This window comes from Scyliorhinus torazame, chromosome 16 (genome assembly GCF_047496885.1).
Source record: "Scyliorhinus torazame isolate Kashiwa2021f chromosome 16, sScyTor2.1, whole genome shotgun sequence".
NCBI classification, from domain to species: Eukaryota; Metazoa; Chordata; class Chondrichthyes; order Carcharhiniformes; family Scyliorhinidae; genus Scyliorhinus; species Scyliorhinus torazame.
Window position 1 is genome coordinate 132,528,670 of NC_092722.1, and position 14,936 is coordinate 132,543,605.

At 47.5% G+C, this 14,936-nt stretch overlaps 1 protein-coding gene across 2 annotated transcripts in view; it reads right to left on the reverse strand.

The window, feature by feature from the left end:
- Positions 1–14,936, reverse strand: part of btaf1 (BTAF1 RNA polymerase II, B-TFIID transcription factor-associated) — a 232,324-nt gene that overhangs the window by 77,447 nt on the left and 139,941 nt on the right. For both annotated transcript variants that reach the window (XM_072479095.1, XM_072479094.1), the window contains exons 17-24: positions 8,295–8,437; positions 5,965–6,139; positions 5,079–5,282; positions 3,902–4,328; positions 2,329–2,519; positions 1,654–1,807; positions 1,463–1,572; positions 922–1,123 (exon numbers count right to left, since the gene is read on the reverse strand). In XM_072479095.1, the coding sequence (XP_072335196.1) occupies positions 922–1,123; positions 1,463–1,572; positions 1,654–1,807; positions 2,329–2,519; positions 3,902–4,328; positions 5,079–5,282; positions 5,965–6,139; positions 8,295–8,437 (1,606 nt within the window). The remainder of the gene's footprint in view (positions 1–921; positions 1,124–1,462; positions 1,573–1,653; positions 1,808–2,328; positions 2,520–3,901; positions 4,329–5,078; positions 5,283–5,964; positions 6,140–8,294; positions 8,438–14,936) is intronic.

Here is a 14,936-nt window from a genome sequence, read left to right on the forward strand (position 1 = left end):
ACTTGCAGAACACTGTCCAACTTCATCCCTGTTTCAGCTCTAGACCTTTGTTACCTCTAGACTTTTGACTATTTAAACATACACCTGACTATTCTCCCACATTATATGCTCCATTTACTTGAGGTCATCCAAAATGCTTCTGCCCATGTCATAACTTGCACCAAGTCCCATTCACCTGCCATTCCAGTGTTCAGCCTCCCCATCATGCAACACCTTTATTTCAAACTTCTCAAATCTCTCCATGGTCTCACTGGTCCCCATCTCTGCAACCTGGCAACACAAGATAATTTGCACTCATCTAATCATAACTAGACCACCTTTGGTGCATATGTCTTCAGATGCTTACGTCCTAAAGCTCCAGAATTTCCTCCCTAACCATCTACAACTCTCTCCTCCTTTTCTTCCTTTAAAATGTTTCTTGGGACCCACCTTTGAATCCTATCCCAATAGACTCTCTGCAGTGCTGAAGGAGGCCATTCAGCCCATCACGTCTGCACCAAGCTTCTGAAAGAGTACCCAACCTAGGCCCACTTCTCCTGTCCTATCCCCACAACCCCACCTAACCTGCACATCTTTGGACAGTGCAAAGAAACCAGTCACAGGGGAAATGCGCAAACTCCACAAGGACAGTCATCCAAGACCGGAATTGAATCCGGGCAGCAGCGCTAACTCCTGTGCCACTCTCATTTGCATGGGATGCAATTAAATCGATTGGAAGCTGTTCACCGGGTTTCTGAGCCCCACAGAGGTGGACAGTTAGGGCGTAGCCTCCCCTCTTCTGATTCCGGGAATTGGGATGGGAAGGAAGCTGTACATACAACTGCACATGGATGGTGTTGACAGCAAACACAGCTGAATAATTAAGAACAAACTGTACATATTACTTCAACACAGGATTCTTATTTAAACTTTTAAGGATACAGGCCAATGCTTCAATTGCTCCTTCTTGCTTTGTGTTATCATCAATTGCTCCTAGCCAAGGGAGAACTTTCTCCAGAAAAATGCTCATTGTTTCCATTGTAGCTATTTTGCTCATGGCACCCACACATCTAGCAGCCATGTGCCTCACTGCAGTATATGGGTGTCGCAAACAAGTGCAAAGGTGCGGAAGATGTTGCAATAGCTGAAAAGGAAATAAAAATGCTTAACCTAGTCCACTAGAATTTAAAAGCATTTACTTTCAAAGTAAAAGGTATTGTGGCATCAAAGTCATATATAGGCAATAGGAAATCAATTTCAAAATGCAAAAACATAGGAATACTTAACTATTGAGCAGTTCTACAACCAATTCATCTGCTCCTTTTTCAAGCAAATATGCTCTGTATATTTGTAAATATATCTTTAATCAATCTTTGTCAGAAATTTAAAGAGTTACAGAGGGTAGTATGATACAAAAGTTATTTGTAGTTACAAAAAAAAAATACTTTGCATCACCTTTCAGCACAAATAACCGTTAACAAACCTGAGCATGGATATCAGAGCCCATTGCTGCTGCTGTAATTTCCAGCACCTGCAAGGAGTTTACTAATTCCTGAGCAGCAACATCTCCTTTTTCAAGTACCATATTTCCATCTGCAAAAATATAAATAAGTCAATATCTCATATAAAACAGATTTGTATTAGAATGTAAAATATACAGGATGAACTACATACTGAAATTCTGCACATCTACATGGCTCCTCAGCAGCCCCATCATGGAATCCCATAGATAAGGCAGCGCTGTAGCCATTTCAGCACCAAAATGTCTTCCTATAGTAGTAAGTGCATATTCAGCTCCTCTTCTCTGAATTAAGTTTGGTTTCTGGGTCTGCAAAACAATTAAAAGTTGCTCCCTCAATATTGATACACCAAAATCGCCACATACTAATTTTATTTTTATTCAAAATTATTCATTCTATAAAATTAAATTAACATTTTAAATGAAAGCACAAGAGAAGCATGGTAATTTTCTCCTCTCTATACTTGGCCAACTGCTATTCCAATTGAAATTAATTTAGTGCATAATTGCAGATTGAGCCAAGGATTTTTCTGATCTGTAAAGCTTAGTGACTTACTGGCTAAATTAATTAAGGCGAATGACCCACTCAATGTCAATGGGAGGTAAACCTAGATCACAAACATCAATGGAAGCTGTTATCAATGGTATAGAGTACGGAGACTCAAGGCAAAAATAATAGATACTGATTAAATTTTTTGACTATCAATTTATACAAACCAAGTGCCAGGAAAAATGCAAGTGAGCAGGGCACATGATTATTTTATCAGGCAAGAAATACACACTTGACTAATTTAAACTGTATTACATTTCATCTGTAATTAGGAACTTACCTCATCATGCTCACACAAACTAATTCCTGCACTCCCCTGAGGAATGTCTGCAGATGAGCCCTTGAGTGCTTTAGGCGTTGGTCCCCGCCTACTGGTTAGAGCAAAAGCAGCTTGCTGATGCCTATAAAGTGTGATGATTCCCCTCGTCTTATTTACAGTGTGATGCATTCCATCTTTTTCAGAATTTGGTCCTTAGAGGAAACCGTATAATGGATTAGTTAATATTCCTTGTACTGAAATAGATAGACTAAACCTAAATTATCAGCATAAATATATTAATTTGTTTAGGATATAAATGCACCAGTTTTTGTGAATGCATTAAAAAAAATTGTATTATAAAACAAAACCTGATTTGTAATGAGATTTCACCAACTTTTCAAAGGCAATTTAAAAAGTAAATACATTTAGCACAAATGGATTTTAAAATGTGCTTTTATGCAAAAGAATAAAATGTCATCGTGTCCCTGTTTTAACACCAGGATTGACTAAAAACCAAGTATACGTTTTTTAAGTTTGGTTTCTGGGTGAGTAAATTTGCAGACGATACTAAAGTCGGTGGTGTTGTCGACAGTGCGGAAGGATGTAGCAGGGTACAGAGGGACATAGATAAGCTGCAGAGCTGGGCTGAGAGGTGGCAAATGGAGTTTAATGTAGAGAAGTGTGAGGTGATTCACTTTGGAAGGAATAACAAGAATGCGGAATATTTGGCTAATGGCAAAGTTCTTGGAAGTGTGGATGAGTAGAGGGATCTAGGTGTCCATGTACATAGATCCCTGAAAGTTGCCACCCAGGTTGATAGGGTTGTGAAGAAGGCCTATGGAGTGTTGGCCTTTATTGGTAGAGGGATTGAGTTCCGGAGTCATGAGGTCATGTTGCAGCTGTACAAAACTCTAGTACGGCCGCATTTGGAGTATTGCGTACAGTTCTGGTCACCGCATTATAGGAAGGACATGGAAGCTTTGGAGCGGGTGCAGAAGAGATTTACCAGGATGTTGCCAGGTATGGAGGGAAAATCTTATGAGGAAAGGCTGATGGACTTGAGGTTGTTTTCGTTAGAGAGAAGAAGGTTAAGAGGAGACTTAATAGAGGCATACAAAATGATCAGGGGGTTAGATAGGGTGGACAGTGAGAGCCTTCTCCCGTGGATGGAAATGGCTGGCACGAGGGGACATAGCTTTAATCTGAGGGGTAATAGATATAGGACAGAGGTCAGAGGTAGGTTCTTCACGCAAAGAGTGGTGAGGCCGTGGAATGCCCTACCTGCAACAGTAGTGAACTCGCCAACATTGAGGGCATTTATAAGTTTATTGGATAAGCATATGGATGATAATGGCATAGTGTAGGTTAGATGGCTTTTGTTTCGGTGCAACATCGTGGGCCGAAGGGCCTGTACTGCGCTGTATCGTTCTATGTTCTATGTAACTCACACAGCTGTGCAAATCATTTTTTCCCTTCACAAGCAGCATTGTGAAATTAAGTTAAATGGTATTATTGATTTAAAAAAAAAAAACACAGGTTTAACGGATTCACTGCTTAATGAAATTCTCTGTTAACAGTGAACCATTCCAATTACCTTTCGAGTTGTCCACACTGTTAGATATGGGTACAGGGGAGGATGCAGAAGGAGTAACTGTGGAGTCCACACATACTGAATTACAAAGATTTTTCACAATTTTGGGGTTGGGACAGGGACATCTGGATGTACATTGCTGGAGCAGCTTAGCAATGCAAAAAGCTGCATAATTCTGCACAAGCATATTTTCTTCCTTCTTCACTCCTTCCATCAAAGGCTTTATGACAGGATTCAGTTTTTCTGGCAGTCGCTGCAAATCAACAACTGCACAAGCAGCAAACATGTGAACTCTTAGATGAAGAGTCTGCCATTCTTGATTTGTCTCTGCTATAGTCATTTGGACCTGCTGGCGCTTACTCTCCAATTGCTGACACACGTTTAGGTTTAAACCACAGGCTGATGTCACTTCCTTGAATATCGTTGTGACCTTAGAATTAAAATAATTACATTTTAAACATTAGAAATTTACTTTTTAAAATATACTAGTTGTTCTGAATTAAGTTTTTAAACCTCTACTTTACCAGTCTAGGATTTTAAAAATGTACTTTGCAGATTCTCAACTCAATTAGAAAGTCTGACAAAACGTTATTCAGCAAATACTATCCAACATTTTCAATCCTCAAAAGTAGCTTCTTCACCACTCTGCTTTAGCATAATTTTCTTGGTGTTTACCATAACTTATTAGCCAAGCAATAAGTACTTAACTTGAAAAGGTATGAAAGCTGTAGGATGACCACTTGAAAGCAAGCTATTACAACACTTGAAAAATACAAATCACCTAACTATACTGAATGCATTAAAGAAAGACTACAAGTTTTATTTAATTTTTAAAATATAAAGTCTGATTTTAGAGGCAAGTTATATGGAAACAATATCATATAAATCTTTAATCATCTTAATGTGATCTCTAGGCCATAATTATTTTTTAAAGATTAGTTTAGGAAATTTAAAATATTACCCATTTGCCTTAGATGTGTAAAAACAAAAATTGCTAAGTGGCGTAAGGAACTAAGGGTTAACTACCATGTTCAATGTTCTTTCTATCCAAAATATAATCATGGTACGGAGAAGTAACTATATTTTTGTTGACAATAATGCTTTCAGCCAAGTTTTTAAACTATGTTTTTCCAATCATGTTGAAAAAGTCTGCCATCCACGTTTAAATAGATTCACTTACCAGTTCATTTGCTTGATCTATTGTAAATACACTATTGTTCACACTGCTCCCAACATCACAATTAGCTTCAACCAGTGATGTAATCAGCTGCTTACACTCATTCTGCATTCGCGTAAATGGAATAGCTATCTCATCATAATAAAGATGTTCTGATAAAATAGCCATTAATCGTGGCTGTACAGCACAGGATACAACACTACAGTCCTAGAATTAAATCAAGACTCAGATTTAGTCAAAGTCATAATATGTTCATATTTCTCACAAACTCCTAACACGCAAAAAAAAGTTGCAAATGAAACCCTGTAGAAATGATATCAAAATGTCACAAGAAATTACAAGCATCCAGTTTTCCCTGCAAGTTAAAAAACACAAAATGCAGCATTTGTTCCAATATGTCTGCTGTACTTTAACTACTTTGCTATGTGTAATGTTTTTCTGAACAGATTATAAAGTAGTAGTCAGACACGAAATAGAACCCATGTTAGACAAATGGATGCAGTGTTTGATTAAAATACAACAAAGCCAAAGCGAGGAGCCATAGATCAAGACACTAGAACAAAGTTTCACGGTTCAACAGAGAAAATAAAAGGAGTCTGATGACGGAAAGCCCTGTTTGACAAAAAACACAATGAACTTAAGATGACAAATTCATACTTCCAAGTACTAATGTTAACAGCACATAGTCCCATACAAACTTTGAGGTGACAACCAGATTTTAGAAACTTGTTGAGGAGGTAATATAGATATTTTGATTTCATGTTTTCCAGTACCTTATAACAGGAGGCATTTATGAAATTTGGTTAAAACCTAAAACTGTTCAGACAACAAATTGAGAGAATAAAAGTAAAGATGTAAAACTAATAATAGATCAGAAAAATCTCCATACCTTCCTCATGGTAGCCCATTCAGAAATAACTAATGTAACAACAATTCTCTGCAAAGCAGATTTAGAATTTAAATGGAAAAGTAATAGTTGAGCTAGGGACTCAGCTGGTTTCACTTCTTGGCTGATGAAGTTGACACTTGGCTCACATATCGAACAACAGAGGGCTCCTAGCAACCTTTAGAAGAAGGAGATGGAAAATGTGTTACATGCCATAGTGAAGTTCTGTTCAAACAGCTGTAGTATATATGCCACTTCCTCCTTCAGGTACCATGCCCCAAGAGCAAGTTGGAACATGGACTTCCATTGGTAAGATGTCATAGTATTTACAGTGCAGGAGGCCATTTGGCCCATCGAGTCTGCACCGGCTCTTGGAAAGAGCACCCCACCAAGGGTCAACACCTCCACCCTATCCCCATAACCCAGCAACCCCACCCAACACTAAGGGCAATTTTGGACACTAAGGGCAACTTATCATGGCCAATCCACCTAACCTGCACATCTTTGGACTGTGGGAGGAAACCGGAGCACCCGGAGGAAACCCACACACACACACACACACGGGGAGGATGTGCAGATTCCGCACAGTCAGTGACCCAAGCCGGAATCGAACCTGGGAGCCTGGAGCTGTGAAGCAATTGTGCTATCCACAACGCTACCGTGCTGCCCTAAATTGGATTGGCCTATGATTGTACTTGGCAAAGTACTGTGGTTGTTTGCTGTTTTCTTCAGTATGGCCTGCTATCCATCTGCCAGGAGACATATTGGAAGGCTTTCCAGGCTGATAATAAAACTCTTGGTCACGTTATGAATGCACCTTCCATGGCCATAGAGTCCTGGAGTTGGACTTGAGCCTGGAGCTTCAGATCCTGAGGCAAGGACATTACCACTGGGCCACAATACTTCCTAGCTGTATACTCTAGTTTATCGCTTTATGCATGGGAACCATTGCTTCGGGAGGACTTCAGCTTTTATTACCAAAACGAGCAACCATGACATGGCCTCGAACCTCCGTGCAGTGGCCATCACAGTCAGATTGCCACTCCGCTCCTTTTTACTTATCCTAGTCTGCAGCTGCACATTCTCACCCGATCCTCTGACCTGCGTTTGATGAGAAATGCAGTGGAGCAGCTCTGGAGTCTTTCCAGTGCAAGGCAGCAGTGTTAGGGCTAGTGAACCAATGCCCCCCTTTTATGGTAAAGCAGTAAGTGCCAGTTACTTTGACAGAAGAGAAAGTAAGTGTGTAAAAGTATGCAAGGTAAGTTTGTGAGTGGTTAGGGTGGTCATTAGTCAGAGGCAAGTGATGTTGGGTTGTGCAGTACAGGGTCAGCAGGGAAGTTACCGAGGAGTTTAAGTGGTTTTAATCCCATCTTTTCCTGGGTAATTATTTTGCTAAGAGAGTTGGAACCATCCAAAGCCTTTGATTAAAATAGTTCAAAAGTTTAAACATCCCAGGCAATTCTCCCACAGTCCTTGCCTTGGGACGTCTGGGGGTGTTCCCCAGTGCATCTTTGGGTTATGGCCCATGAGGAACAAAACTTCTTGGCCAATAACAACTTAGAGAAAGCAATTTGTTAAATGTATGATGAAATATAATGGAGGGAGGCATAGCTTTGTCAAATAGCAAGACATTTTCTACTAGTTTTGTTTGCTTCACTAGCTTAGCTCCTAACTGGATTAAAAATTAAAAAGAAAACCTTTCCAATCTCGTTAACTTGAAATTCTTCTGAAAAAAAAAAAAAGAGTAAAATAACAAAATTGTGAAACTGCGTTAAACTTTGCAGCAGGTTGGGTGGCACGGTGGGGCAGTGGTTAGCACTTCTGCCTCACGGTGCCAGGGACCAGGGTTCAAACCCGGCCTGGGGTCACTGTCCGTGTGGAGTTTGCACATTCCCCCCCGTGTCTGCATGGGTCTCACCCCCACACTCCAAAAGATATGCAGGGTAAGTGGATTGGCCATGTTAAATTGCCCCTTAATTTAAAAAAAAAATCTTTGCAGCAGGTTTTTAATAATTTTATTTCAATCAATCAATCTAAAAGTCTTCCATTAGCAACAGTAGGAAACAGACCAAAGAGCAAATCTGTGTAACAATGAAATTACCATCTCTACCAAGGCAAATACTGTGCTTCTACCAGCAGTGCTCCAGTTATTATGGAGTTGGAATGGCAGGTTTCTAGACAAACCAAATGAGCCTGTTTGCACCCAGTTTTCTCTTACAATTAAACCTTGATTCACAACAGCTCCACTGTGTTTATTACATAGACTCAAAGCTTGAAATATGACATCAACTCCAATGAAATAGATTTTAAAGTCTGAATCGCAGTTATCTTACTTGGCTGTTTTTAGTCGTGTCCGAGTTACAACACAATCTCTGGTGGCTTGGTCCTCATTAATGGTGTCTGAACCACCAATATATTCCTGTCTCACCTCTTTGGTTTGAGCTTGCCCTTGTCGATGCTTACTGCAAGATTTTTCCTACATAGAAAAGAAAAATGTTTACACAATAGCTGGACAGGATAAGTTACATCCAAGTTTCTAGCAAATTTCAAATACACTCATTAGAACAACTGGGCAAAATTGAAAGTGGATTTATAGGTGTTTTCCACGTCAGGACCAAGCATCGGTATTCTTACATGCTGCAAAATTAGTTGTTTTTTTTGGCATACTGTCCAAACTAAATTTAGGAGCGATCAAGTTACAGGAATCAAAAATCAAAATCTTGGTGATAATTCCCTCAACACTTTTCTGGAGAGAATGCTCAATTAACTTTGTTTTTGGGGACTTCCGGGTGCGGCGATGACCAGCTAAGTCGCACGTTTCGGCAGCTCCCGGTGGAACGGACTTTTGGGCTCTTAATAAGAGCCCCAACGGCAATTTTAACGGCTAAAAGCACTGTGCGGTAAACCAGAAGGGAATCCCCCCTGGATACCGATGGAAAAAGGAGAGGAAAGTGGCCAGATTGCGGTGGATTCTTGAGAGCAGCGGCAAGGGAGGCAAGCAAAAACCAAGATGGCGTCGGAAGGTGGCAGTTTAATATGGGGCCCTGAACAATACGAGTTTTTGAAACGCTGCGTGGAAGAGCTTAAAAAGGAGATGAAGAAGGAGCTGTTGGCCCCGATATTACAGGCGATTGAAGGGCTAAAAGATGAGCAAAAGACCCAGGAGCGGGAGCTTCGGGTCGTGAAGGCAAAGGCTGCCGAGAACGAGGACGATATACAGGGCCTGGTGGTGAAGACGGAGATGCACGAGGCACACCATAAAAGGTGTGTGGAAAGGCTGGAGGTGCTGGAGAATAATGCGAGGAGGAAGAATTTAAGGATTCTTGGTCTTCCTGAAGATGCAGAAGGGGCGGACGTCGGGGCATATGTGAGCACGATGCTGCACTCGTTAATGGGAGCGGTGGCCCCGACGGGTCCGTTGGAGGTGGAGGGAGCATACCGAGTGATGGCGCGAGGACCGAGAGCAGGAGAAATTCCCAGAGCCATAGTGGTGAGATTCCTCCGTTTTAAGGACAGAGAGATGGTCCTCAGATGGGCAAAGAAAACTCGGAGCAGTAGGTGGGAGAACGCGGTGATCCGCGTATATCAAGACTGGAGTGCGGAGGTGGCGAGAAGGAGGGCGAGCTTTAATCGGGCCAAGGCGGTGCTTCATAAAAAGAAGATTAAATTTGGAATGCTGCAGCCGGCAAGACTGTGGGTCACATATCAAGGGAAGCAACACTACTTTGAAACGGCGGATGAGGCGTGGACATTTATTGTTGAAGAGAAATTGGAATAAGCGGGTTAATAAAAAAGAACGTTTGAGACAAAGTGGTGGGGCGAATATGGGGGGCGAAGAGGGGGGGGAAGAGATGATTTTTATGTTGTTAATCCTGTGACCCGGTAACTTTTCTCCCTTCCACAGGTTGTGGGGGAGGGAGGAAGGGAGGTGGAGGAGCTGGGGGCGTTGGCCATTGGGGGCGGGGCCAAAAGGGAAGCGCGGGCTTTGTTCCCGCGCTATGATAATTATGGCGGGAATAGGGAAGCAGGAAGGAGGGGGCGTCGCACGGTGCGAGCCGAGGTCACGGGGGGAAGCTGAGGTCGGCCAGAGTTTGCTGACTTCTGGGAGAAACATGGGGGGTGTAACTACGCTAGTGGGGGATCTAGCGGGGGGGGGGGGGGGGTGGGAGGGGGGATTTACTGGGTTGCTGCTGCTGGGGAGAAATGGGGAGCTGGTATGGGGTGGGGTGGGCGGGGCGGGAGGGCACCGCCTGGGGGGGACACAGCTGCGTGGGAACCGGGTGAGGAGCTGGATAAAAGGGGATGGCTAATCGACAAGGGGGGGGGGGGAAGAGCCCCCCCAACCCGGCTGATCACGTGGAATGTGAGAGGGCTGAACGGGCCGATAAAGAGGGCACGGGTACTCGCACACCTTAAGAAACTCAAGGCAGATGTGGTTATGTTACAGGAGACGCATTTGAAACTGATAGACCAGGTTAGACTATGCAAAGGATGGGTGGGGCAGGTGTTTCATTCGGGGCTAGATGCGAAAAACAGGGGGGTGGCTATACTAGTGGGGAAGCGGGTAATGTTTGAGGCAAAGACCATAGTGGCGGATAGTGGGGGCAGATACGTGATGGTGAGTGGCAAATTACAGGGGGAGGCGGTGGTCTTAGTGAACGTATATGCCCCGAACTGGGATGATGCCAACTTTATGAGGCGCATGTTAGGACGTATCCCGGACCTAGAGGTGGGGAAGTTGGTAATGGGTGGAGATTTTAACACGGTGCTGGAACCAGGGCTGGACAGATCGAGGTCCAGGACTGGAAGGAGGCCGGCAGAAGCCAAGGTGCTTAAAGACTTTATGGAGCAGATGGGAGGAGTAGACCCATGGAGATTTAGCAGACCTAGGTGTAAGGAGTTTTAATTTTCCTCCTATGTCCACAAAGTTTATTCGTGAATAGACTTTTTTGTTTTGGGAAGGGCGTTGATCCCGAAGGTGAGGGGGACGGAGTATACGGCTATAGCTATTTCGGATCACGCTCCACACTGGGTGGACTTGGAGATAGGGGAGGAAAAAGAACGGCGTCCACCCTGGAGAATGGACATGGGACTAATGGCGGATGAGGGGGTGTGTCTAAGGGTGAGGGGGTGTATTGAAAAGTACTTGGAACTCAATGATAATGGGGAGGTCCAGGTGGGAGTGGTCTGGGAGGCGCTGAAGGCAGTGGTTAGAGGGGAGCTGATATCAATCAGGGCACATAAAGGAAAGCAGGAGAGTAGGGAACGGGAGCGGTTGCTGCAAGAACTTCTGAGGGTGGACAGGCAATATGCGGAGGCACCGGAGGAGGGACTGTACAGGGAAAGGCAAAGGCTACACGTAGAATTTGATTTGCTGACAACGGGTACTGCAGAGGCACAGTGGAGGAAGGCACAGGGTGTACAGTACGAATATGGGGAGAAGGCGAGCAGGTTGCTTGCCCACCAATTGAGGAAAAGGGGAGCAGCGAGGGAAATAGGGGGAGTGAGGGATGAGGAGGGAGAGATGGAGCGGGGAGCGGAGAGAGTGAATGGAGTGTTCAAGGCATTCTATGAAAGATTATATGAAGCTCAGCCCCCGGATGGGAAGGAGAGAATGATGTGTTTTCTGGACCAGCTGGAATTTCCTAAGGTGGAGGAGCAGGAGAGGGTGGGACTGGGAGCACAGATCGAAATGGAGGAAGTAGTGAAAGGAATTAGGAGCATGCAGGCGGGGAAGGCCCCGGGACCGGATGGATTCCCAGTTGAATTTTATAGGAAATATGTGGACTTGCTCGCCCCGCTACTGATGAGAACCTTTAATGAGGCGAGGGAAAGGGGACAGCTGCCCCCGACTATGTCAGAGGCAACGATATCGCTTCTCCTAAAGAAGGAAAAAGACCCGCTGCAATGCGGGTCCTATAGGCCTATTTCCCTCCTGAACGTAGACGCTAAGATTCTGGCCAAGGTAATGGCAATGAGGATAGAGGATTGTGTCCCGGGGGTGGTCCACGAGGACCAAACTGGGTTTGTGAAGGGGAGACAGCTGAATACGAATATACGGAGGCTGCTAGGGGTAATGATGATGCCCCCACCAGAGGGGGAAGCGGAGATAGTGGTGGCGATGGATGCCGAGAAAGCATTTGATGAGTGGAGTGGGATTATTTGTGGGAGGTGTTGAGGAGATTTGGCTTTGGAGATGAGTATATTAGATGGGTACAGCTGTTGTATAGGGTCCTGATGGCGAGCATGGTCACGAATGGACGGGGGTCTGCGTATTTCCGGCTCCATAGAGGGACGAGGCAGGGATGTCCTCTGTCCCCATTATTGTTCGCACTGGCGATTGAGCCCCTGGCAATAGCATTGAGGGGTTCCAGGAAGTGGAGGGGAGTACTCAGGGGAGGAGAAGAACACCAGGGGCGAAATTCTCCGTTATCGGCGGAAACTCCGCCGATCGGCGCAAAAAACGGCGCAAATCCCACTTGCGTCACGTCATAAAAATGGGCCGATAGTCTGCGGCCCGAAATGGGCTAGCAGCGACGTAACGGGATCCGCGCTTGCGCAGTGGTTCACGCCGTGCAGCGTCATACGGGCTGCACGGCGTTACGGCTCATAAGGCCGCGCAGCTCCCCCCCACCCGACCGGAACAGCCGACCGCAACACCCGACTTGATGGCTGGCCGTCGCTCAGCCCCGAGGTTCGAGTCACGCGATGTGGAGGCGCTCCTGGATGCGGTGGAGCAGAGGAGGAACGCCCTGTATCCCGGGCACGGCCGCAGAGTTGCCCCACGCCACAGCCGGCGTCTGTGGAGGGAGGTGGCAGAGGCCGTCACCGCTGTGGCCCTAACACCACGGACAGGCACCCAGTGCCACAAGAAGGTGAACGACCTCGTCAGAGCAGGCAGGGTGAGCGTCCCCCATATCCCCTCTCCCCCATATCCCCCCCTCCCCCATATCCCCCCTCCCCCATATCCCCCCCTCCCCCATATCCCCCCCTCCCCCATATTCCCCATATCCCCCCCTCCCCCCCATATTCCCCATATCCCCCCCTCCCCCCCATATTCCCCCCTCCCCCCCATATTCCCCATATCCCCCCTCCCACATATCCCCCCTCCCCCATATCCCCCATATCCCCCCTCCCCCATATCCCCCATATTCCCCCCTCCCCCATATCCCCCCTCCCCCATATCCCCCATATCCCCCCTCCCCCATATCCCCCCTCCCCCATATCCCCAAGTGAATCCAGCCCTAACCTTAACCTCTGCAATGCACGCGCAACCGATGGCGTGCATTCATATACCTGCCTAACACTGTTGCCTTTTACCCCTGCCACCCCCCCCCCCCCCCCCCCCCCAGGAGAAGCGCGCACACAACAATAGGGAGCATGTGAGGACTGGAGGAGGGCCCGCTGATGAGAGGCCACTGACCGTACACGAGGAAAGGGCCCTGGAACTGGCTGGCGGACCTGAGGACCGGGAGGTTGCTGATGCAGAGGTCGGGGCCCCACGAGCAAGTGAGCCACCAACAGCCCGTCCCCATATCCCCCCTCCCCTATATCCCCATCTCCCGTATCACCTGATCACTGCCTGATGTCTAACCATGCATGCTTCATTGTGTATCGCAGGCCCAAACGTCCAGGCACCCATCCCCGCAGATGCAGACCGCCCGCAGGATGCCCCTCGGAGACCACGGGAGACGGAGAGACCCGCACCCTCCAGCATGCGACGCCCGTAGGATGCCCCTCGGAGACCACGGGAGACGGAGAGACCCGAACCCTCCAGCATGCGACGCCCGCAGGATGCCCCTCGGAGACCACGGGAGACGGAGAGACCCGAACCCTCCAGCATGCGACGCCCGCAGGATGCCCCTCGGAGACCACGGGAGACGGAGAGACCCGAACCCTCCAGCATGCGACGCCCGCAGGATGCCCCTCGGAGACCACGGGAGACGGAGAGACCCGAACCCTCCAGCATGCGACGCCCGCAGGATGCCCCTCGGAGACCACAGGAGACGGAGAGACCTGGAGCAACAGGGAGACGACACCCCCGTCACGTGCGGGAGCGACCACCCAGCGATGAGGGGGGCAGCCACAGGCCCCCGTCACATCCAAGCCAGGACACCCCTACCCGGGACACCACTACCCGGGACACCCCTACCCGGGACACCCCTACCCGGGACACCCCTACCCGGGACAGCACTACCCGGGACAGCACTACCCGGGACAGCACTACCCGGGACAGCACTACCCGGGACAGCACTACCCGGGACAGCACTACCCGGGACAGCACTACCCGGGACAGCACTACCCGGGACAGCACTACCCGGGACAGCACTACCCGGGACAGCACTACCCGGGACAGCACTACCCGGGACAGCACTACCCGGGACAGCACTACCCGGGACAGCACTACCCGGGACAGCACTACCCGGGACAGCACTACCCGGGACAGCACTACCCGGGACACCCCCTACCCGGGAAGACGAAATACCGGACAGTGACTCAGAGTGGATGGGTGGAGACGAACCCCCACCCCAAAGTGCCATGGACTCAGAGTGGGACGAAGAGCACGACACAACGCCACTGCTGTCACCAACACCCTCCACCATCGCAGAAACACTCACCACGGTTGGGCACTTTAGTGATGAGGCGTCTGGTACACTCACTGGTGCGCACAACACAGCCGTCCCGGTACAGCAGGTGGAGGTAGGAGCAGCAGAGGGACCGGGCGGTCGGAGGGCAGCCCAGGCCAAGCGAACATCTGCCGCCCAGATGGATCCCGGGTTCCTGCAGTTACCACACCCACACATAGATCCGATGCAACCACCGACACGGAGACGAGCGAATAGGGTGACGGGTGGCTTGCGGCGGCTGCGGTCGCAGGTGGAGGAGTCCACCCACGTCCAGGAGCTGGGAGTGGTCCCGGTCATGCGTGCCACCCAGGCTGACACCGCACGGGTGGCGTCCGCGGTGGAGGCAAT